The sequence below is a fragment of the Ursus maritimus genome, unplaced genomic scaffold (genome assembly GCF_017311325.1).
Source record: "Ursus maritimus isolate PB19 unplaced genomic scaffold, ASM1731132v1 scaffold_17, whole genome shotgun sequence".
Taxonomy (NCBI): domain Eukaryota; kingdom Metazoa; phylum Chordata; class Mammalia; order Carnivora; family Ursidae; genus Ursus; species Ursus maritimus.
The window spans coordinates 39,019,829-39,044,729 of record NW_024424119.1 but is presented as its reverse complement, the minus strand read 5'-3'; the positions used below and the strand labels follow the sequence as shown (position 1 = coordinate 39,044,729).

The 24,901-nt window shown below is 34.7% G+C and overlaps 1 protein-coding gene across 1 annotated transcript in view; it reads left to right on the top strand.

Annotated features, from left to right (window-relative positions):
- The window catches only part of SHOC1 (shortage in chiasmata 1), a 77,735-nt gene that overhangs the window by 5,325 nt on the left and 47,509 nt on the right, over window positions 1-24,901 (top strand). Inside the window, exons 3-9 of the mRNA XM_008707945.2 lie at window positions 1,182-1,272; window positions 8,720-8,904; window positions 15,477-15,639; window positions 15,853-15,967; window positions 17,420-17,570; window positions 18,584-18,685; window positions 20,017-20,125. Coding sequence (XP_008706167.2) covers window positions 1,182-1,272; window positions 8,720-8,904; window positions 15,477-15,639; window positions 15,853-15,967; window positions 17,420-17,570; window positions 18,584-18,685; window positions 20,017-20,125 — 916 coding nt within the window. The remainder of the gene's footprint in view (window positions 1-1,181; window positions 1,273-8,719; window positions 8,905-15,476; window positions 15,640-15,852; window positions 15,968-17,419; window positions 17,571-18,583; window positions 18,686-20,016; window positions 20,126-24,901) is intronic.

The window sequence follows — 24,901 nt, the reverse complement described above, 5'->3', positions numbered from 1 at the left end:
TGCTTATCTAAAAGTACAGGAGGAAAAGTAAATAAATAAATGTACAGAAGGAAAAATGAGTTCATCACTTTTTCCTACTTCTTTTTCTTTTTTTGAAAAAGGTAATAACATTAACAGCCAAAAAATTTTTTTTAAGATTTTGTTTATTTATTTGCCAGAGAGAGAGAGAACAAGCAGGGGAAGTGGCAGGTAGAGGGAGAAGCAGGCTTCCCGCTGAACAAGGAGCCCAATGTAGGATTCGATCCCAGGACCCTGAGATCATGACCTGAGCTGAAGGCAGATGCTTAATGGACTGAACAACCCAGGCATCCCCATTAGGGATCCCTAAACTTTGTTTACAATATGTAAGTCACTGTCCTAAGCAATTTATATGTCTCATCGTATTTAATCTACACAACACTACGAAAAGGCCATTATTATTATTATTCCTAATTTGTAGGTAAGGAATACAGGTACAAAGGGGTTGAGAGGTTTACCCAAGCTCATACACTTAATAAGTAGCAATACAAGTATTAAAATCTAGTCAGGATGATTCCAGAATCTGTACTCCTAACCACTAAACTTGAATTTTTTTCAACGACACACAGACTCAGATGTTCAAGATAACAAAACTAGTAAGATGTAACATTGGTGGCAGAATACAGGTCCTTTGACTCTTAACTTCACTCAGTTGCTTCTTCTGACATTAGTATGTGACATGATCTCTCTCTTAAGGAACCAAGGGTCTAATTTGAGAGACAAGCTATAGATATCTAAAATTTTAAAATATGGCCGTGTATGATGATGTACCAGAGTGAGTGCTACTGACAGTTATGGTCCTTCAAGGAGAATATGTCAGAACAAGCTGAGATGGTTAATAATAAAAGTTTATGAGGAACAATATGAGCTGTTGAACAGGACTATCTAGGATGGTAGTGCTGTATTAGCAAAAGAGAGGATGTAAAAATGAGGATGATATGTTCAGGTGATATTGTTCTGACTATAATTGAGGGGTTTTGGGGGGTGAATTGTAATCATGAGAAAGGTTATTTAAATACTTGGAGTCTGGTAAAATTTGGGGAAACATTACATTTGTGAACAAATAAAGATAACACCATAATGTAAAAGGTTCATGTTTGGCTTCCTTGTATTAGCTGCAAAAGAAAATTCTAGAAACTTATGTTTATCGTTTTCCTTTCTAGTTTCAGCTGTTTCAGTGTGGGGAATGACAGATGATATTTCAGTGTTGGATCAATGGAAAGCAAGTCTCTTTGTGGAGGAGTTCCTAGAGAAGTATGTGTCCTTAACCTCAATTTCCTCTTTACATCTAGGAAAGAAATTGTAAGTTCTCCAGACACCTGCAGAGAGAAGATCCTTTCCCTTGTATCCTCACAGATTTTATTCTTTTATCTGAAGGAAAAGTCCTAATTCTGAGCCACGAAAGAGAGGTTAATAGAAGTGATTTATACCCTTCTTATTTTAGCCTCATTTATCACATATTAACTGTTCTCTATGCATTTGTGTTGTAAAACACACAGAAAAATAAAGCAAATATGTTATACTTTTAATCAATAAGTAAACTTCTTGTAGAATGTGTCTATAGGACACTTTATATTAAAATTGGTCTTTTTTTCTTGTAGTATAAATGCAGATTTAAGGCTATTTTCTAACATAAATTTGTCAAAAGATTATTTATTATTTCTTAAGTCATTCATCAAATCTTTATTATATACAATCCTGTGTGCTGGATACAGGATACACAAATGAATAAGACACAGTCTCTACTCTCAAAGAACACAAAAAAATAGGGAGTAGAGATTTATAAATAAATAATTACAACACAATATGGGAAGTACGATGAAAAAGATAGGAACACAGAGCATACATAATACAAGGAAGAACATCTAACCCAGTCTACCTTGTTAATATAGACATAAATTAGAGATTTCAGTTCAAAGGTAAATAATTTACTCTGTTTCTTCACTTTGTACAAAGAGTGCTGATCAGACCCAGGAAGGATTTAGTTATTATTCACATTTTCAGGTTTTAGTAATTTAAGTTTTCCTTAATGTGCTGGAAAGAAACAAATAACCAATTTAAATGTGTCCAGACTCAAAATGCAAAGAAACCCAATATACCATTTCCATCATCTAGGAATTTAAAAGTCAGGTTAGGAAGATAATATATAGACATAAAAAAATTAACCATGTAAGAATTAAATGATAATATAAGATGACCATCATAAAGTCTATCACAAGGCATAAGGCCAATACAAAGTGCCTATTCCATGACTAAACCGAGCAGTGAGGAAGCAGGAATGTGTAGTGAAAAGAACTCTGCTCCATGAATTTTTTAAAAATGTGGATTTCAAGTCTTGATTTGAAAAGTCAAGTACGCAGTCATCTTCTCTCTCTGACCCTCACTCTCTATCAGTGTAATGATACTGGATCAGTGCTTCTCAAACTTTAATGTGCATATGAATCACCTGATAATCTTATTAAAAACGAGATCCTTATTCAGTTGGTCTGTGTTGGGGGCCTATGAATCTGCACTTTTTTTTTTTTTTTAAAGTGGGCTCCATGGCCAGCATGGAGCCCAACACAGGGCTTGAATTCATGACCCTGAGATCAAGACCTGAGCTGAGATCAAGATTTAGATGCTTAACTGACTGAGCCAACAGGGCACCCCAGATACTGCCCAGATTCTGCTCTAAGGTGTGCTGATACTGCTGACCGAAGAACCTACTTAAAGTAACAAGAAACAAGATGATCTCTAAGATCTCTTCATTTTATGAGTTAGATTGGTAAGGCTGTGCATTTATAAGCAGGAGAGATTAGCTTTACAAAGAAGTAGGAATTGAGCTTGAGCTGGACATTGAAGGAGAAACTAACTTGAGAGAAAGTTTTTCAGGTAAAGGAAAGAGCAAGTCTGAAGGCATAGAGCGAGAATATGCAATAAGTCCTCAGTGAAGGCAATGATCTAGCTACTTTGACTCAAACAAGATTCATGTATGGGAGAAATGGAGGCCCTGAAAGAATGGATGCCCAATCTTATCTGACCTTCCATTCATTTTGCAGTACCAAGATAGAGTCCACGGCAAAGAAGGTGGACCTGTGGCACCACCTAGAATCACATTTACATTTCTCAGCCTCCCTGTAACTACACATACCCATACGACTAAGTTCTTCCCAATGGGGTATTAAGCAAAAGAGGCTTATGCAATTTCTGGGGAATGTGCTTAAAAGGAAGCAGCATGTTTTTCTCCTTCACTTTTCTTCTTCCCAATGCTGGAATAGAGATGTAATGACTGGCTCCAGCAACCAGCTTGGACTATACTGACAAGAACTAAATATAGGAGTGAAAGAGTGGAACAAAAGGAGCTTTAGTCTCTGACACACTGCAAACTGCTTTACTAGCCATGAACTTCTAAATGCCACTTTTTATGTGTGTTTAAGCTATTAATTTCAATTTTGTCTCATATAGCAAGATTTAATTTTTAATAGGCTTTATTTTTAGAGAAGTTTTGGTTCATAGCAGAATTGAGCAGAAAGTATAGAGATTTCCCATGTTAAAATTTAATTTTAAATAATTCTGCTACTACAGTTTTATTACCTAATGGATTTTAGGAATAAGCATTCTGATCATTAGCACTACCTAGAGTTCCTAAATCTTGCTTTTCCTCTCTTTCTCCCGTCTCTTTGTTCCTTGTGTCTATTTTTGTTACTTCTTAATATCGATCCTAAGGCCTCAATTCTTTTACTAACTTGTTGGTGTACTGTGTTTTAACATATATGGGCATTTTCTGCCGTGTGTTCTTAAGAAATCTTATGTTCTACAAAATTACACACTAAAAATAACAGGACATACAAGAAAATTGGCTTCTGTAGTCAAAGCTATAACTTGAGACAGAGCACTAACAAAAATAATAACTATTTTAATTTTTAGAAAACCACCAGCAAAGAAAAAAACAAAAGCAGCATAGTTTAAAAAACATATTAAGCTCCTAATAAATACATACATATTAGAGTAAATATAGCACTTTTTTTAGCTTGATAGACAGGATAAAGAAGGGGTTGAGGCTATCAAATTATGGAGACAAGGGCAAAATGCAAAAACATTGGGAAGAACCATGCATAAACTTCCTAGCTTCCAGGAGGGAGCACATGGCTAAGTAGAGTAAGAGGAAGAATGTATAACAATATCCCCTATTCCTCTGTGGCTTGTTATATTCAGATGAATGCAGTTGAATGAGGGGCATTGCACATATATTTATTTCCTGTATACCTCATAACTATTATGTGAGGTGGATATTACTATCCCAATGTTATATATGGGAAACTGAGACTTAGATTAAATAACTGTCCCACAGTCAATAGTTGGAGCTATTCAAATACTCAAACCCTAGTCTGTCTGACTTCAAACCCTATACTCTTTGGTTTGGTTTGGTTTATAGTAGTGCTTTATTGAAAAATGATTCATATCCATATAATTCACCCATTCCAATTCAGTGGTTTTTAGTAGAGTTGTGCAATTATCACAATCAATTTTAGTGCATTTTCATCAACACAAAAAGAAATCTTATACTTATTAATATCCACTCCCCACTTTTTCCCCTCCTCCAGACAGGCAACTACTAGTCTACTTTCTGCCTCTCTAGACTTGCCTATTCTGGACATTTCATATAAATGGAATCAAAGTAAAATCATACAACAATTCCAACATAGGGAGGGGGCGTAGTTCCCCAAACCACAAGCAGTGTTCTCATACCAGCTGGGTATCCTACAATTCAACTCAATTCTGACACTATCTACCCAAAGATAGTATAAGATACCTCCTGTTAAGGGCTCAGTCTTGCAAGACTGCCTCCCCTCTCCTGCCACTTCAGACTCCACTTGAAGTCCAGGTTATAACCTATGCTTCTGACCCACTGGCTATAGATTGGAGGTTCCAGCAACCTCCTCCTTGGATTTGATCAATTTGCTAGACAGACTCACAGAATTCACAGAAACATTTTACTTACTGGATTACTGATTATTATAAAAGGATATAACTCAGGAACAGCCAGATGGAAGAGATACGTAGGGCAAGGTATGGGAAAGGGGCACAGAGTTTCCATACCCTCTACCTCCACACCACTCTCCCAGAATTTCCATGTATTCACCAACCCAGAAGCTCTCTGAACCCCATCCTCTTGTGTTCTTGCAAAGGCTTTATTGCATACACGCGATTGACTCTACCATTGGCCATTGGCAGTTGATGCAACCTCCAGCCCTTCTTGCTGGAGGTCAGAGGAATGGGGCTAAAATTCCAGCCCTCTGATCACATGGTTGTTTCTCTGGGCAATGGAGAGGTTTTCCAAAAGTCACCTCATTAACAACTAAATATACCTTTATCATTCTCAACACTTAGGAAATTCCAAGGGCTTTAGGAGTTCCTTGCCAGAAATGGGGACGAAGACCAACTATACATTTCTTGTGTTGTAAAACACAGTATGACACATACAGTATGGGATCTTTTGTGACTGGTTTCTTTCACTTAGCATAATGTATTCAAGGTTCATCTGTGTTGTAGCATGTATCAGCACTTAGCTTTTTTTTTTAATGGCCAAATAATATTCCATTGTGTGGACATAGCACATTTTATTTATCCATCCATTAGTTGTTGGACATTTAGGTTGTTTTCAGTTTTTAGCTGGTATGAATAAAGCTATTATAAGTATCTGTGGGTAAATTTTTGTGCATACATATGATTTCATTTCTCTAGTAGTAGAATTACTAGATCATATGGTAACTCAGTGTATAACTATTTGAGGAATTGTGAAATTATTTTCCAAGCAGCTCTACCTTCTTGCATTTCCGCCAGCAGTGTGTGAAGGCTACAATTTATTTACATCCTTGCCAACATTCCTTATTATCTTTCTTTTTTATTATAGCCATCCTAATGGGTGGCTTATGTATGTCATTGTTGTTTTGATTTGCATTTCCCTCATAGCAAATGACGTTTAGCATCTTTTTATGTAATTATTGGCCTTTAGTTTATCTTCTTCAAGAAAATGTTTGTTTAAGTACTTTGCCCATTTTCCAGTTGGCTTACGTGTCTTTTTATAGTTGGATTTTAAGAGTTTGTTATATAATCTAAATACAAGTCCCTTATCAGATACATGATTTGCAGATATTTTCTTCTGTGGATTATCTTTCCGGTTTCTTGATAGTATCCTTTGAAACACAATTTTTAAAAATTTTGATGAAGTCCAATTTATCTTTTCTTTTCTTTCGTCACTTAGGCTTTTGGCACCATATCTGAGAAGGCTTTGCTAATCCAAAGTCGTGAGGATTTACTCCTCTATTTTCTTCTAAGAGTTTGCCTGGAATATTTTTTTTTAAAGGTTTTATTTATTCATTCATTCGACAGAGATAGAGACAGCCAGCGAGAGAGGGAACACAAGCAGGGGGAGTGGGAGAGGAAGAAGCAGGCTCATAGCAGAGGAGCCTGATGTGGGGCTTGATCCCAGAACGCCGGGATCACGCCCTGAGCCGAAGGCAGACGCCTAACTGCTGTGCCACCCAGGCGCCCCTGGAATATTTTTTTTTTAAGTCACAAATCAGATCATAAACTGTCTCTGTTATAACCTACTGACAGTATCCTATTGCACATAGAATAAAATCCAAAGTTCTTACCAGATATTATAATGCCCAACATGATCTGGTCCCTTCCTACCTATTTAACCTTATTCTGTTCTGGTCACCTTGACCTTTCTGCTTTTTTTAGACTATGCAAACCTTATTCCCCCACTTTAGGCCTTTGTATAGGTCACTCCCTACCATTATTCAGGTAGCTGTGGAATTATCAGCTCCTCAGCTGGCCGCTTTCTAAAATAGACCTTTTACCAACTCTCTGGCTGTTACTTGATGTCCTAATATTTTATTTTATTCATAACAGTGTTTCATCACCTGACATTATGTTATTTGTTTGTTTGTCTATCATCCCATTAACAGGTAAGCTTCATGAGGGTAAGAACTTTGTTTTGCTCTACCACTCCATTCTCAGTGCCTAAAATGGTGTTAGCACACTGTGAACACTCAGTAAATATTTCTTTTAAGTTAAGTAATTAGTGAATTGGAGTGGATGAACCTACCCAGATAGAATGTTATGGAAAGAAAGCAAACACCATCTAGATTAGAATCCTGCGAAATGTCAGTACTACAGGTTAGGTGGAGAAGGAGACACCAGTGAACAAAGAATAGATAATATTGGACACGGAGGTAAGAGGACATCCAGGAAATACTTTTCTTCATAGAACATGTATATCTAGGGAAAGGGAACTGACTGGGTTTTCTCAAAACTGTAGTACCGAGGATTATTACAAAGTGCTGATCCTATTATTAACATTTAAAACAAAAAAGATAATTGTGATATAAATGCTGAATTTAGAAGTCTGTAAAGATTCACATAGGAATCAATGGTCTTATGAGTAATATGGACCTAGGTGAGTTGAAATATTTTTTCTTGTGCCTTGTATTTTCTTAAAGAGTAAAGGAGAAACTTTAGAGATTTTTCTATCTATGATTTGAAGATATACTCATTTTTCTTCAATTACATTAGGGAGTTATATTGATTTTGGTTCTCTCAGTCTGTGTAGAAAATTATTGAGGCTAAAATATTTTAGGATATTGGGGGGGAGGTATATTAGAATGTGTAGTTAAGTTGCCAATAATATATTTATTTGTCAGAAAATTCATTAAAAAGATCTCTTGTAAGTCCAAATCTCCCAGTGTTAGAGACAGTGGCGGATATACCTGGATGAACCAGGAAACAGGCAAGGTATGGACAAGGTCAAGGGAGCCAAAAAAAAGTGCCCCAAAACAGCAGGAAGTTGTTAACACTCTAAGGTTGTAGGAGCAAGGAGACTGAACAGTAATCAACCCAGTAAGAACTACAGCTAGCTGTAGGAGAGAGGCTGTCTCACAAGAGATATAACTGTTGGTAGACAAATGCAGCCACTTCCAAATTGTGGCCCAGGAAGGATTTGGGAACAATAATATCCCAACTTGTCTCTCTTTCCACCTTTGATCCTGTCAATGCTTCCTATTGGCTGAACCCAACCAGAAGCCAGAGACCAAGGGAGCTTAGTTCAGTCATGGAGATGAGCCTCCCAGGTTGAAGAACAGAATACAAAGGATTGGATAATGATGTGGAAAAGCAAACATTGAGTATTCAATACAAAGGCAACTTGGCAATGCTTGGCAAAGTCTAAAAATCCGTATACCTTTAACCTCATCATTTCTGTTTTTAGGAAACATATTTTGAGAAAACAGTCAAGTGCACAAAGATATTCCTTGCATTATAATGGCAAACGATTACAACAAATTTAAATTGCCAACAATAGGGAACTGTTTGAGTAAATTATGGCCTACTGATACAATAAGATCCTGTTCATCCATCAACAATGAAATGAATATACATCGATTGACATATAAATGTACTCATGCTTTATTGTTTACCAGAAAAGGCAGGTTTCATAATACTACGTACATGAATCCACTTTTGTTTAAAAATATCCAAAAGTGATTGAGAAAATACATAATTTTTGAATTCATCTCTTGAGTGTTGGGGCTATGGGTAACTTTTCTCTGTATCTGTTGGAATTTTGTAATTTTTCTACAATGAACATATACTATTTGTTAATAAAGATGTTTTAAAATAGGACATACATAAAATCAGTAATTTTATAATGTTATAGAAAAGCAATTACAGGAATGGTGATTCAGACTGACTATGGTTTTGAGGAAGTTGTTCCAAGTTCAAACCCAAACTCCCAAACTGAAATAGAGGAAGCCAGTTTATATACCCATAAGGACTACACTGAAGTCTTTACACTTGTCAGCGGTTTAGAAAAATGTCCAGCACTTCAAATACAGAACAGAGGTAAAATGTTTATTATTTCTATTGTTATAAAACATTTCTTACTAACATACAGATTTTCATTTTTGTGAGTGTTTTTCTGTTTTATTGGATTTTTAATTTTTCTGTTTTATTAAAGGTATCCACCTGCAAAATTATAATTCTAAGCTTTGCCACATTAGGGAGATACTTTCTCTTTTATATTAATCCCCTTTTTGTCAATTTGGTTGTTTTTGGAGTTTATGTGAGCTGGGCATCAAAATAGCGTCAGGGATTTGATCATAGTGTGCTCACACCATATTACTATAACCAGATTTGATGACATAGCAATCTGGCATAACATTCAAATAGTAGATTATTAAATGATGGCTGTATTTTATTTTCAAAATATGCTCAAGATTTTCAGTCTCATCAAATTGATGTGAAACCATAATTCAAAGTAGAGATGGAATAGTTGCAGTATTAGATCAGGAAATTCACCTCATTTTTACAAATTTACCATAATTAATAATTAAAGCACATTTTATCCAAACTATATTCCAAATTTTCATCTTCCTAGAGGGTGCTGAATTCTTCCAATTGCATAAAAATTTGCTGAGAACTACCTTTCTTGTATGTGAAACAGCCTATTCCTTTTAAAATAAAAAGTTTAAGATATGCTATAGCTTGAACTATGATAATCTAACAGATAGATAATATATAATAATTTGGTTCTTTTACTGCTGTTTTTATGTAAATACGTAAATTATGTATAAAATTTTTGGTGTTGGCAAATAGGTGTGTGATGATATAGAGTTAGATCCCTCTTAGTTTGAGATGAAAGAGAGAGTAAGAGATTGCATTAAAGACTAAACTTGAGGGGCACCTGGAGGGCTCTGTAGGTTGAGCATCCAACTCTTGATTTCAGCTCAGGTCATGTACTTGGGGTTGTGAGATGGAGCCCCAGGTCTGGTTCTGTGCTCAGTGGGGAGTCTGCTTCTCTCCCTCCTCTTCTCCCTCTGCCCCTACGCCCGCTTGCTCATGCACGCACTCTCTCTCTCTCTAAAAATAAATAAATAAAATCTTTAAGAAAGAATAAAGACTAAACTTGAGAACATGATATATTAGGAATAATCTGAATTTGTTCATAGTCGAAATCTACTCTTAAAAAGTGGTGCAATTTGAGGGCAGTTATTACAAATTTTATGGTTTTGAATTTTCTTCTATAACTTCTTTTTAACTTATTCTTCTAATTTCTTATAAAAATGTTTGTGAGGATCAACTAATGTATTTGCACATGTAATGAGATTGTAAAAAATAACAGATATCCAAACATAGCTATTATTATTAATGTGGAAAACTAGAAGCCGTTATTGGCAAGCTTCATAATATCTATCATCAACCAAAGTCAGAAGCTTCCTTAACTACTATTCACTGAATGAAAATATGCTTGGGTTTCCTAAATGCATATAAATTGTCCATATCCTATATTGCCTTAAGGGTCCTGTGTCATTAGACATCATTTTATAAATTCAGATTTGCAATTTCACTTATTGTCTTTGCAGCTAGATTGATTGCTGCCAGATTTATAGATACTTTGGTCTCAGTGTCTAAAACCAAAGGAATGCATTGTTTTGAAATTCAATTGATACTGTAAATTTTCTGTCTTAAAAGAAATGTAGTTAATTACTAAATTATAAGTTAATTTCAAAACATCTATTTCTTTAAGACATGAAAACAGTGGGTGATTTTCTTTTATTGTGGAGTGTCTGGGTGGCTTAGTCGGTTGAGTGTCTGCCTTCAGCTCAGGTCATGATCCTATAGCCTGGGATCAAGCCCTGCATCAGGCTCCCTACTCAGCGGGGAATCTGCTTCTCCCTCTCCCTCTGCCTGCTGCTCCCCCTGTCTGTGCGTACACTCTGTCTCTTTCTCTCTCTGTTAAATAAATAAAATCTTAAAAAAAAATTTCAATTATACACTGCAGTAGTATCAGCTATAGTCACCATTTTATACATCAGATCCTCACACCTTATTCATCTTATAGTTGGAAGTTTGTATTGTTTTACCAACCTCTCCCTATTTCCCCACAGCCCAGCCCCAGTCCCTGGCAACCACCATTCTACTCTCTGTTTTCATGAGTTCTACTTTTTTTGTTTGTTTGTTTTGTTTTTAAGATTCCACATATAAGTGATACCATGTAGTATTTGTTGTTCTCTGCCTGGTTTATTTCACTTAGCAGAAAGTCTTCCGTTTTCATCCATACTGCAAATGGCAGGATTTCCTACTTTTTTAAGGTTCAACAATATTTTCTTGTGTCTGTGTGTTTAAAACATATTTTCTTTGAAACACATTTTTTTATCCATTTATCTGTGGACAGACACTTATTACATGGTTTCCACACCTTGACTATTGTGAATAATGCTGCAGTGGGAGTACAGATATGTCTTTAAGACAGTAATTTTGTTGGCCATTCTCCCTTTACAAAATTTATATCTTTTTTTTTTTTTGTCTTATTGTGCTGACTAGGACCTACAGTACATTGTTTAATAGAAGTAGCAATGTTGCCATCCTCGTGTTGTTCTTGACAGTAAAGGAAATACTTTAACATTTCATCATTAAAAATGATGTAATATCACTTGAATGGTGAATCATTTACAATGTTTACGTCAGTTTCAATGGTTAAATGTTGGAAGAATTTATTTTATTGGGTCGAGGAAGCTCTTTCTGTTCTGAGTTTTCTAAAAGCTTTTGATCATGAATGAGGAGTGAATTTTATTAATGTTTTCTACATCTATTAAGATATCTACATACTAAATATGTAGAATATCCCTTTATTAAAAACTTCCAAACCTATAATCTAAACAGAAATCATTTTACTATTGGGATCAGATTGTGTCTGCATTATATTATTGTTTTTGTTTTTGTTTTTAAGATTTTTATTATTTATTTGACAGACAGCCAGCGAGAGAGGGAACACGAACAGGGGAAGTGGGAGAGGAAGAATCAGGCTCCCAAGGGAGGAGCCTGATGTGGGGCTGGATCCCAGAACGCTGGCATCAGGCTCTGAGCCAAAGGCAGACGCTTAACGACTGAGACACCCAGGCGCCCCTGCATTATATTATTGTTAAATGTTAACATTATCTTGGAAACATCTCACCATATACTTGTCTTCAAAAGCATGGCTTTTAATGACTGCAGTTTTAAATATTGTGTATGCATCATACATTTCCCAATTTAAGAACACTAATGTTTTTAATTTCAAATATGGACATAAATGTATGCTTCCATTTCCAGTTCTTTCCATAGAGTAAATTCATGGAAATGGAATTACTTGATAAAAGTATTTCTTTTAGCTATATGTCCACTAGCATGATATGAGAATATCCTGTTCATACCAGCCTTATCATCATTGGATATATTACTACTGATACTGTGTTAATGCATTTTAACCAATGTGATGGGCAAAAATTATATTTTTACTTGGATTTTAAAAATTATTCATGTCTGTGGTGCCTGGATGGCTCAGTTAGTTGAGCATCCAACTCCTGATTTTGGCTTCGGTCATGATGTCAGGGTTGTGGGATCAAGCCCTGAATGGGACTCCACACTGGGCAGAGAGTCTGCAAGAGATTCTCTCACTTTCCTTCTCCCTCTCCCCGCCCCCTCGCACTCGTATGCCCTCCCCCACACACACTCTCTCTCTCTCAATAAAAAATAAGTAAATATATACATACATATATACATAAATAAAATCTTTTAAAATTATTCATGTTTATTGGCCATTTGCATATTTTTATTTTGTGAATGATTCTTTTATCTATTTTTCTTTTTTTTTTAAGATTTTTTTTTTAATTTATTTATTCGACAGAGATAGAGACAGCCAGCGAGAGAGGGAACACAAACAGGGGGAGTGGGAGAGGAAGAAGCAGGCTCATAGCAGAAGAGCCTGATGTGGGGCTTGATCCTAGAACGCCGGGATCACGCCCTGAGCCGAAGGCAGACGCTTAACTGCTGTGCCACCCAGGCGCCCCTTTTATCTATTTTTCTATTCTTATATTTTGTCTGTATATGTCAAAGATATAGTTAATGTTTAATTTAAAACTAACCAGTCCCATGAATGTTTTCCTTTAAGGGTTCTTTCATTGCTTTTATACTTAGAAAATTCTTCCTTAAATTAGATAAATATTTATTCAAATTTTCTTTAAGGTTTTCCTTAAGATTTTGGTATATGTTTCAAAGTAAAGATAAAAATATTTTTTCCAAATGTTTTGGCAGTCATCTCAGTATCGTTTATGGAATGGTCTTTCCTTTCTCTACTGATTAGAAAAGCCATTTACAAAATATGCTAAATCCTTGCCCACATTAGTGTTTTTGGATTTTCTGTTTTGTTCTATGGATTTTGTCTATTATTGTATCATACAGTTTAACTATTTAATATGTAATTATAACATGTATTAATAGTCTCTTTTTTGTTATTAAATTTTTTCCTAATCTCATGTTTTTATTCTTCTGGAACTTTTTCAAGTTCCAAAACAGATCTCTTGAGAAATTGAAATGTCATTGTGTTTTTTTACTTTTTTTTTTTTAACCATTGTTAGTCTTACTAGCCAGGAAAATGGTTTATCTTGCCTTTTATTCAATTTCTTTTAATGATCCTCATTAAAATTTTGTAGTTTCTTGCATATACTCTCTGTATATTTTCGTTAGGTTGATTCCTTGATGTTTGTATACTTGTCACCGTTACGGATGAATTTTTTCCATTAATTTTGGGGTTTTTATGTATGTTTAAAAACCAGAGGATCTTATAATTTTTTTATCAGACACCTAGTGAACTCCTTTATTTGTTTTCATTTAGTTACCTTGGGTTTTCTAGGTAGACAAAGGAATCTTCTGCCAAGAATAAACTTGTCTTTCCTGTCAGTAGACCTCTATTTTCTGTTTCTTTTCATAGTTAACTAGCTAAAATTTTGCTTCTTTGTAAGAATTTAACAGTTATTTACAATAGAGGAGAACAGTCTCCTCATATCTGTGTTGGTAATAGAAGAGCTGTAATAAAGTAAGAACTCCAGGAAGTGTTGTATAACCGTAAGAATATAAGGAAGTAGCACCCTTCTTAAAACAACTTTTGTGTTGTTACAAAGAACATTGGTTGTGGTGTGATGCTGCCCTCAAGTGGCTCTATCAAATATGGGTGGTTGGAAAACAAGACCTCATAATTCCTTGGACTTGCAGAAATACTAGGATGAGCCTGTAGGAAGGGAAGATGGCTGGAGGACCTGTGTTTGGAAGTGGAAGGTGGAGACAGGGATATAAAGAAATGCTGTTTGGGTTTTTACTATTAATATGAGTTCATTAATACTTTCAGAGTGGATGTACAGATAACCATCTTTAATTGTCCCACGTGAGCCCTGTTTAGATATGGAATTGATTGGCTACCTCTCTTTGGTATATAAAAGAACTATGCCAAATTTGTCACGGGAAGCTCTTGGCCACAAAATTATCAGGAACTTAGCAGGTTCAGATGAGTAATCTCTTAGGAGGCTAGTTTATGGAACAAGTTCTCATTTAGCATTTCAAGGTAGCACCAGGCAAAGGGATGTTTCCTGGTTGCCTGCTNAACACCACATATTTATTAAACATATGCATACCAATGGTGTAATTGGTCATGGAAGACATCACTCCATACTATTCCTCTCTCATGTCATTTTAAATTTACTTAACTGAAAGGTCACTACCCAGAACAAGAAACTGTTGCTCCCTCTTCAATGTAGATTTCACTTTGGAGAGTTTGGCTTTCTGAGCATTTCCTCATCTGAACTTATATTTTCCTTTTTTTTCCACTCAGGAGCTTATTGAAGAATGGGAGCAGGTTTTATGTTCCCTCCCTTGGCTCAGAAACTGTTAAAGCCCTGACACAGTTGGCTAAGATTCTAAAGTAACATGAACATAGGGTGGGGGGAGACAGGAGAAATTTATTCCAGCAATTAACTGTTAGCAGTAGTGTTTCCTGATATATAAGATATATCACACTTCTCAAGTAGATACTTTGCCATATAACTTTTATTGTGATCAATTTTACAATGAAAGTTTTATTTCTATTTTACAATAGATACAATTTTTTTATCATGACAATGGTAGCATCTGAATTGATCTCATTTGTAGGTTTTGTAGACCTTTTCCTTCCCCTACATCTCAGAGTCTCTAGGGATGAATTAGAGACTTTAAGAGGCAAAATGATGCAGAGAAAAGACTAGGTTCCATAAAAGTCAAATGCTTTTATATCTTTACAACCTTGCTTAGGCTACCCCTGGTTGTTTTGAAGCAAAAGACTGCAAGATATTTTCCTCCCTTGATTAAACTAATCTTTGTTGAAAAGAAAATGAGCCATTATAACTTTTTCAGGACATTTGGTTACTAGTCAGTGTACTAAGTAATACTAAAATTTATTGAGCTTTTACATATATGCTAATTCTATGCTGCATACATTATATGCGCAATGCGACGAAGAACTAAAGAATTTAAAGTGTGTTTGAGTGGCTGACTGCAGTAACTGTCTAGATCCCTTTGTGTAACTTTTAGATTTTTTCTTATTCCTTTATGTTTCTTTTTTTTTTCAGATTTGTCTATTGATGAAGAAATACTTTTTTTAAATAACTTGATGACCTATAAAAGTCAGCTACCAACTTCTCATACTTTGTTGAGTAGGCTAAAACTATTTTTGGTAAAAGACCCCATTTTAGATTTCAAAGAACAGATCTTCACAGAAGCTAATTTCTTCAGGTACTTAATTGTCTGATGTAAATATTTCTAAAGGAGAACGTATTCTTCGTATGCTCACAAGTCTAGATGTTATCAATAATAATATATTATCATTGCTTTACATCAATTCCAGTTTTAATCATTGTATTAAATTATTATTTAATTTGATTTGCTACATTTAGTATGTACCTTGCTTTTAGTAAACACTAATTTAGTGTTTTATTTTTTGTTAAGGGAATGTTTCTCTTTTCAAGGAGATTTGAAAGATCTAGTAAAAGAAGATTTTTACATGGATAAAGAGAACTTTTGTCAGGAAAAGCTAGAAGATACGGTAGGTTTAAATGAAACTGTAATACTTTCAGTAATATCTTTATTAAAGTTAGTAATATAATTACACCCCATAATTTGCTTAATTAAAAAAATAAATAATTGAGATAAATTGCTTTAAACTGTTCTTTCAGAGAATCCTGTTGTCATTAGAGCTCAAATAATATAATTTTAGTAATATGTATTGGCCATCTACTCTTGTCAAGTTAAAAAAGACTTGGTAATGGGTTGACTATATCAATAGTGAAGTCAAATTTACTTTAAGGTAGTCATTCTAAACCTTTGCTACACATTGGAATTATTTGGAGAGTTTTAATAAAATACTGAAGCCTGGGTCCTACTCAGATGTATTCTGATTGAACTGGTCTGTTGTACAGCCCAGGTATAGTGAATTTAAAAACGTCTCTTAATGATTTTAATTAATGTACCTGGTATAGGACATTAAGTGCTCATATTCTAATTAAAAAATTGGAAACCAGAGCTAGAAATGTTGATTTTGATTTGTGAGTTATACACAAAACAGCACTTACACTATGTAAGAGAAGGGATCTCGCTGAAGTAGTAAGAAAAAAGATGGTCCAAGATTTCATTTTAGGTGCTGCCAGTGGTTAATAAGGAAGATAGCACCTTCACATATTAAAGATCAAATTCGTCAAAGGAGCCCCCCTTTTTTAGCATACAGTTCCAATAGTACACGAAATAATTATTATGATATTAGTATGTAAAGAATTTTACCAGTTGAGAGTGCAAGTAACTTTTTGCAATTTAACAAATTCAAAAAACTAGGCCCACATAGATTAGATGCATTTACAAAGTTACTTTAAACATTTTTTTGAAACAACTGAAAATATTTCATATTTGGGGCTTTTCTTAAAACATTCAAAGGAAATAGAGTTGTAGATATAGATAAAGATACAGATATAGATATCTTAAGGCATTTAAAGGGTCTCCTTACAATTAAAAATTTTAACACACGTGGTGACAATATTAATTCACTAATTAGCCCTTTTCTCTAGTCCCCCTCTCCCTCACCCATTAGCTCTGAGCATTGTGCACATAGAATCTAGTTCTGTAGGAATGAAAGAGAAGCATATTTAATGAGTGTAGTGAAGATCCATTCCATTTCATCTACCCTTTTTACTTCTCCCCATTCGCCATCTCTCATCTATTGCAGTGATTATTTTTAATTCAGAAGTTAAACAATTTGTTATTACCCCAAAAGATTTCTGCATCAAGGGCACTGTATACCACTAATGTAATCAGTGGCCATAAAGGACATTACTCAGAACATTGCTTGTAATATATTTTTGGCTACTACACCTCTGTTTTTTAAAATGTTTTCATAACATTAAAAATTTTGAATGTTTAGCTTAAAATTTGATACACTAATTAAACAAATTTTATCTGTTTATGAGTCCAGAAATATTTATCTGGAAAACCTCCCTAAAAGCTTCTTTTACTTAAACTATTTCAGCCATCAATTTTGCCTGAGTGTGAATTCTTAATACCTACAAACCTCAAACAAGAAGTTGATATTCCATCACTCACCGAACTGAAGGAATCCTTAAACTTAATGCCAGAAATAATAAATTATGCAGATGAAAATGAAAAGCTTTTCAAAATAGGTGAGAATAAATTCAAAAATCTATTATTTGTAAAAACTACTTAATAATGTTTGTTATAAAAATATGTTGATTAAACTGTTTTCTGAACCTCCAAGTTTTTAAGAAGTGTTCTTCAGGTTCCGTGGTAAAATCTCAGAATTATTGTTGATAAGACTCTTTTCTCCTTGTCTTTCTCTTTATAATTTAACATATATATATATGTGTGTGTGTGTGTGTGTGTGTGTTAACTTATATAACAGCAAACTTACACATCTCTGAAATCAACCATTTCAAGATAATTATACAGATAAAGCTAAATCGCCTATGACTATACTAATTTTTTAAAGTTGTTTTCTTATAAACGACGACAAAGCACTAACAACTTCTGTGCTGACTTTAGTTAGATATGGAGAAGCTCAGTGAGGTTATGATTCATGGAATCAGATGACTGAGAGAATCATAACCTAAATTGTATATTCTTTTATCCCAGTTAGACTTAGTAAATATTATTGAATTCTTTCTAATGACAATTTAAGCTCAAATATTTAGCTACCCTTTTATAAATTCCAGTTGAAATCATCAAAGATATATAATATTAGGGAGGAGTGAAGGGTGATTTATGATATCCATTGAGAACAGGGATGCTTGCCATTACTAGACCACAAACTTGAAGGAATTCTTGTAGACAAGACTAAATCAAGTGAATTACTGATTAGCCTACAAGTCAAAGCAAAGGAATGAAAAGTCAACCTGAGTAAGATCAAATTCATACCAGAACTTGAAAATATAGCAGAGCTTAAAACTGCAGGTTGACCTATTGGCTTATTAGCAGGACTATTATAAAGGACATGAATGCTATTGTAAAGGACAGTTGACTTTACTGAAGGACTGTGGTGGTACACGCCCAGGCTTCAGTTGGCTCTGATGGTATACTAAGTAAAACAGTCATTGCCACAGAGGAACGGACAACATTACAAAAAAACTGAGATAGTAGTACTTATGCTGATAGTAGACTTTCTTATTTTTCTTTTCAGAACTTACTACCAAGCATGGAATTGACATTGAGGATATAAAATGCAGCTCCACAGAGATTTTGGCCATTCAAAGCCATTGTGAACCAGAATACAGTGAACCAGGTAGAAATTTTGGACGAAACATTGAGTTTATCAGTGGTTAATATATCTGATGTAAAAGTACAATACATTCACATGTAAGGTCTACTAGAAGACAGTTTTCATGTTTAAAATTTGATTATTGCAATCCAAGTTGTCATTTTTTCTCTTATCTGTCCATTTACATTTGTTACTATCACTAACTCATTATCCTTCTAGCATCAAAACTGAATAATATACAGAGGTTACAAAGATTGAGGAAGAGGAATGGAGGAAATAGCATTAATATTAAAATCAGAAATCTTATATTAGAGTTCAGTAAATAAAATTTTATATTTTATCTCAGTATTAGTGATCTCGCTGACCCTTGTTACACTTTTGTAAATTTAACTTTTTAATCACCCAAAGCAATCCTATCATTACTATTACTATTATTATCATACCAGCTTTGGACTCTGAATCATCTTTTGTTCCAATGTAATGCCAAGTTGCGTTGCTTCTTAACTATGTTGATGATACTATGATTTAGTTACATGTTTTTTATTGGTTTATTTATTTATTTATTTATTTATTTATTTATTTATTTATTTTAGCGGGTATGGGGAAAGGTAGGCAGAGGGAGAGGGAGAGAGAGAATCTTAAACAGGCTCCAACACCCAGTGTGGAACCTAATCTCGCAACGCTGAGATCATGACCTAAGCCAAAATCAAGAGTCAGACACTTAACCAACTGAGCCAGCCAGGTGCTCCTTTAGTTACATTTATAATTGAATCACATTAATCATCTATTTGGAAGTTTATTGCTTTATTTATGAAAGTGATAGGAACACACTGACTACTTCTGAATAGTCATACCAGACTGACTGAGTTTCAGTTTCTCAAGCCCACCCTATAAATATGTAACTGCTGGGCCACCCAGACTCCAGACTTACTAAGGTGAAGACTTAGTCTCCATTAATACTATTTACTTAACATCACCAATATTTAGTATGAAGATGAAAATAGTACTGTCTCCTAAGTACTGACAACATAAGTTGTCAGAATTGAAAGCATTATTACACATAAAACTCTTAGAATTTATCTCATACAGTAAACAATAAAGTTTAGTTGTCAGTGTATTTTTTTAAAATCACCACTATCACTGTTGAGATAGCATGTGATATATGTGTAATTCCTTATAGATGGAAATTTAAAACTGTTATTTTGTATTTCAAGTAACCCAAATGTCTTTTTACTGAAAATTTTTGTTATAACAGAATGATCAGCATCAGAGTTACTTACAAAAAGTTCTAAACTATACTTAATTTTATTCAATGTTTATGTAATTAATTATTTTTTAAACTTTTTGTATTCTAGTAGAGTTAGAAATGCCATTAACTCATCTACATCGAACAAACCAACATTCTTCCATGACTTCATTATGTACAGGACTTCAGACATTTCCATTTTCTCCTGTTTGTAAAATGTAAGTAAAGATTATAGCTAGAACTTAAATTGCAATTCAGAATAATCAGTCCTTAGTTAAATCCCTCCATATAAAGGCAATTTTCAAGATACCTCTGTGAAAAAAATGTTAGAAAGGATAGTGTCTATAGTAAGCAAATAGAGAGAATATATGAATATATATGTACATACTTTAAAAAATTTTTAATACTATTTTTAATTTAAATTCAATTAATTAACATATAGCATATTATTAGTTTCAGAGATAGAGGTCAGTGATTCATCAGTCTTACATAATTCACAGTGCTCATTATATCATGTGCTCTCCTTAATGTCCAGCACCCAGCCTCCCCATCCCCTCACCCCCCCCTCCCCTCCAGTAACCCTCAGTTTGTTTCCTATGATTAAGAGTTTCTTATGGTTTGTCTCCTTCTCTAATTTCATCTTGTTTTATTTTTCCCTCCCTTTCCCTATGCTCTCCTCTGTTTTGTTTCTTAAATTCCACATAGGAGTGAAATCATATGATAATTCTTTCTCTGCTTGACTTATTTCACTTAGCATAATGCCCTCTAGTTCCATGCACATCATTGCAAATGATAAGATTTCATTTTTTGATGGCTGAGTAGTATTCCATTGTATATTTATACCACATCTTTATCCATTCATCTGTCAATGGACATCTGGGCTCTTTCCATAGTTTGGCTATTGTGGACACTGCTGCTATAAACATTGGGGTGCACATGCCCCTTCGGATCACTACATTTGTATCTTTGGGGTAAATACCCACTAGTGCGATTGCTGGGTCGTAGGGTATCTCTATTTTCAACTTTTTGAGGAACCTCCATACTGTTTTCCAGAGTGGCTGTACCAGTTTGCATTCCTACCAACAGTGTGAGAAGGGTTCCCCTTTCTCTGCATCCTTGCCAACATCTGTTATTAATTTTAGCCGTTTTAACCAGTGTGAGGTGGTATCTCATTATGGTTTTGATTTGTATTTCCCTGATGCTGAGTGATGTTGAGCATCTTTTCACATGTCTGTTGGCCATTTGTACATACTTGTTTTTATATTTATAGAATATTTTTAGAAAGACACATAAGAATCAGGTAGCTTTGGTTGTGTCTGGAAGGGGGCTGGGTAACGTGGCAATATGGAAGCTAGTAAGTGATAGAGCCAGGTTCTTTTATATTTTTAGTATTTTTATGTGAACATATTACCATTAAAAATAAACAGCTTGAAAAATTGTAAAGATTCTGGCACTAGAAGAATTTTTTTAGGGTATTGCCATTGGATACCTGCTAATGGTATGCCTCTATTGGCACTCTGCTACGAAAGACAGTGTAGTAGTATATTCATTTGCTCAGGCTGCCTTAACAAATACCATAGACTGAATGGCTTAAACACCCAGTCTATGGTAAATAAATTTAAATTTATTTAGTCACAGTCTGGAGGCTAGAAGTCTCAGGTTAAGATATTAGCAGGGTTGAATTCATTATGAGATGTCTTTTCTTGGCTTCATCTTAGGTAACTGTCTTCTACCTTTCTCTTCTTTTTTTAAAAAAAGATTTTATTTATTTATTTGAGCTTTTGTTTTTTTCTTTTTCTTTTTAAAATTTTTTGGTTTAAATTCAATTAATTAACATACAATGTATTATTAGTTTCAGAGGTAGAGGTCAGTGATTCATCAGTCTTATATAACACCCAGTGCTCATTACAGCACATGCCCTCTTTAATGTCCATCACCCAGTTATCCCGCCCCTATGCCCCCTTTCCCCCAGCAATCCTCAGCTTGTTTCCTATGATTAAGAGTTTCTTATGGTTTTTCTCCCTCTCTGATTTTGTCTTGTTTTATTTTTTCCTCTCTTCCCCTATAATCCTGTTTTGTTTCTTAAATTCCACGTAGGAGTGAAATCATATGATATTTATCTTTTTCTGATTGACTTATTTCACTTAGCATAATGCCCTCTAGTTCCATCCATGCATTGCGAATGGCAAGATTTCATATTTTGATGGCTGAGTAGTATTCCATTGTGTGTATGTATGTGTGTGTATATATATATCTCTTCTTTTTTCCCCAGTTATCTCAGATGTCATAGTTTATTTAATTTATTTCTTTTTCTTTTTTCTTTTTTTTTTTTACTTTCATTTCTTTTTTTTTTTATTATGTTCAGTTAGCCAACATATAGTACATCATTAGTTTTTGATGTAGTGTTCAGTGATTCATTGCCTAATTTCTTGGCATATAGTTGTTCATAACATGTTCTTATAATTGTTTGTATTTCTTTGGTGTTCCTTGTGATCTCTCCTCTTTCATTCATGATTTTATTTATTTGGGTCCTTTCTCTTTTCTTTTGATAAGTCTGGCCAGGGGTTTATTAATCTTATTAATTCTTTCAAAGAGCCAGCTCCTAGTTTCATTCATCTGTTCTACTGTTCTTTTGGTTTCTATTTCATTGATTTCTGCTCTAATCTTTATTCTCTTCTCCTGCTGGGTTTAGGCTTTATTTGCTGTTCTTTCTCCAGCTCCTTTAGGGCGTAAGGTTAGGTCGTATATTTGATACCTTTCTTGCTTCTTGAGAAAGGCTTGTATTGCTATATACTTCCCTCTTAAGACCGCCTTTACTGCATCCTTTTGAACAGTTGTGTTTTCATTTTCATGTTTCCATGAATTTTTTAAATTCTTCTTTAATTTCCTAGTTGACCCATTCATTCTTTAGTAGGATGCTCTTTAGCCTCTGTGTATTTGAGTTCTTTCCTTCCTCTCGTGATTGAGTTCAAGTTTCAAAGCATTGTGGTCTGCAAATATGCAGGGAATGATCCCAATCTTTTGGTACTGGTTGAGACTTGATTTGTGACCAAGTATGTGATCTATTCTGAAGAATGTTCCATGTGCATTCAAGAAGAACGTGTATTCTGTTGCTTTAAGGTGGAATGCTCTGAATATATCTGCAAAGTCCATCTGGTCCAATATGTCATTCAAAGTCCTTGTTTCCTTGTTGATCTTCTGCTTAGATGATCTGTCCATTGCATGAGAGAGGTGTTAAAGTCCCCTATAATTATTGTATTATTATCAATGTGTTTCTTTAATTTTGTTATTAGTTGGTTTATATAATTGGCTGCTTCCATGTTAGGGGCATAAATACTTACAACTGTTAGATCTTCTTGTTGGATAGACCCTTTAATTATGATATAGTGTCCTTCCTCATCTCTTATTACAGTCTTTGGTTTACAATTTAATATGCCTGATATAAGGATTGCCACTCCAGCTTTCTTTTGATGTTCATTAACATGATAAATGGTTTTCCACCCCCTCAGTTTCAATCTGGAGGTGTCTTTGGGTCTAAAATGGGTCTCTTGCAGACAGCATGTTAATGTGTCTTGCTTTTTTATCCAATCTGATACCCTATGTCTTTTGATTGGGGCATTTAGCTTATTTACATTCAGAGAAACTATTGAAAGATATGAGTTTAGTGCCATTGTATTACCTGTAAAGTCACTGTTTCTGTATATTGTCTTTGTTCCTTTCTGGTCTATGTTACTTTTGGGCTCTCTCTTTGCTTAAAGGATCCCTTTTAATATTTCTTGTAGGGTTGGTTTAGTGATCACAAATTCTTTTAGTTTCTGTTTGTCCTAGAAGCTCCTCATCTCTCCCTCTATTTTGAATGAAAGCCTAGCTGGATAAAGTATTCTTGGCTGCATATTTTTCTCATTTAGCACCCTGAATATATCATGCCAGTCCTTTCTGGCCTGCCAAGTCTCTGCGAATAGGTCTGCTGCCAGTCTAATGTTTCTGCCCTTGTAGCTGTGGACCTCTTGTCCAGAGCTGCTTTCAGGATCTTTCTCTTTGTCTCTGAGATTTGCAAGTTTCACTATTGTATGTTGGGGTGTTGACCAATTTTTATTGATTTTGAGGGAGGTTCTTGTGCCTCCTCAACTTGAATGCCTGTTTCCTTGCCCAGATTAGGGAAGTTCTCCACTATAATTTGCTCTAATATACCTTCCCCCTTTCTGTCTTTCCTCTTCTTCTGGGATCCCAATTATTCTAATATTGTTTTGCTTTATGGTATCACTTATCTCTCAGATTCTCCCCTCATGATCCAGTAGTTGTTTATCTCTCTTTTTCTCCACTTCTTCATTCTCCATCATTTTGTCTTCTATATCACTAATTCTCTTTTTTGCCTCATTTATCCTAGCAGTTACAGCCTCCATTTTTGGTTGCATTCATTAATAGCCTTTTGATTTCAACTTGATTCGATTTTAGTTCTTTCTCTTCTTACAGTCTTTCCTCCATGCATGTCTGCGTCCTAATTTCTTATTCATATTGGATTAGCACCCATCTTAACCACCCCATTTTAACTTAATTGCCTCTTTAAAGGCCCTCTCTCCAAATGTAGTCACATTCGGAGGCACTGAGAGTTAGGGCTTCAATATATTATTGAAATTTAGCCCATAAAAAGTAGTTAAGTGCCCTGAACTATAGCCAGATTGTCTGGCTGTATCACTTACTAGCTCGGACCTTAATTGCCCTGTGCCTCAGTTTCCTTATCTGTAATATTGGGATATTAACAGTATATACCTTTTAGGATTGTTATAGGTCTTCTAAAAGATTGTCATAGCTCTCTGACCAGGAATAGCCAAGGATCACAGGGCAGTGTGGATAGCGTCCATCAATAGATTTGTCTATCAAATTACTTTCCTAGGAGTACTAGGAATCACATCCCATCTCTAACAGAGGACATCCTCTGACCTTGTTTACCTCTGTCAATGTGGTATTGGTGTTGGGGGAACTAGACATGTAGA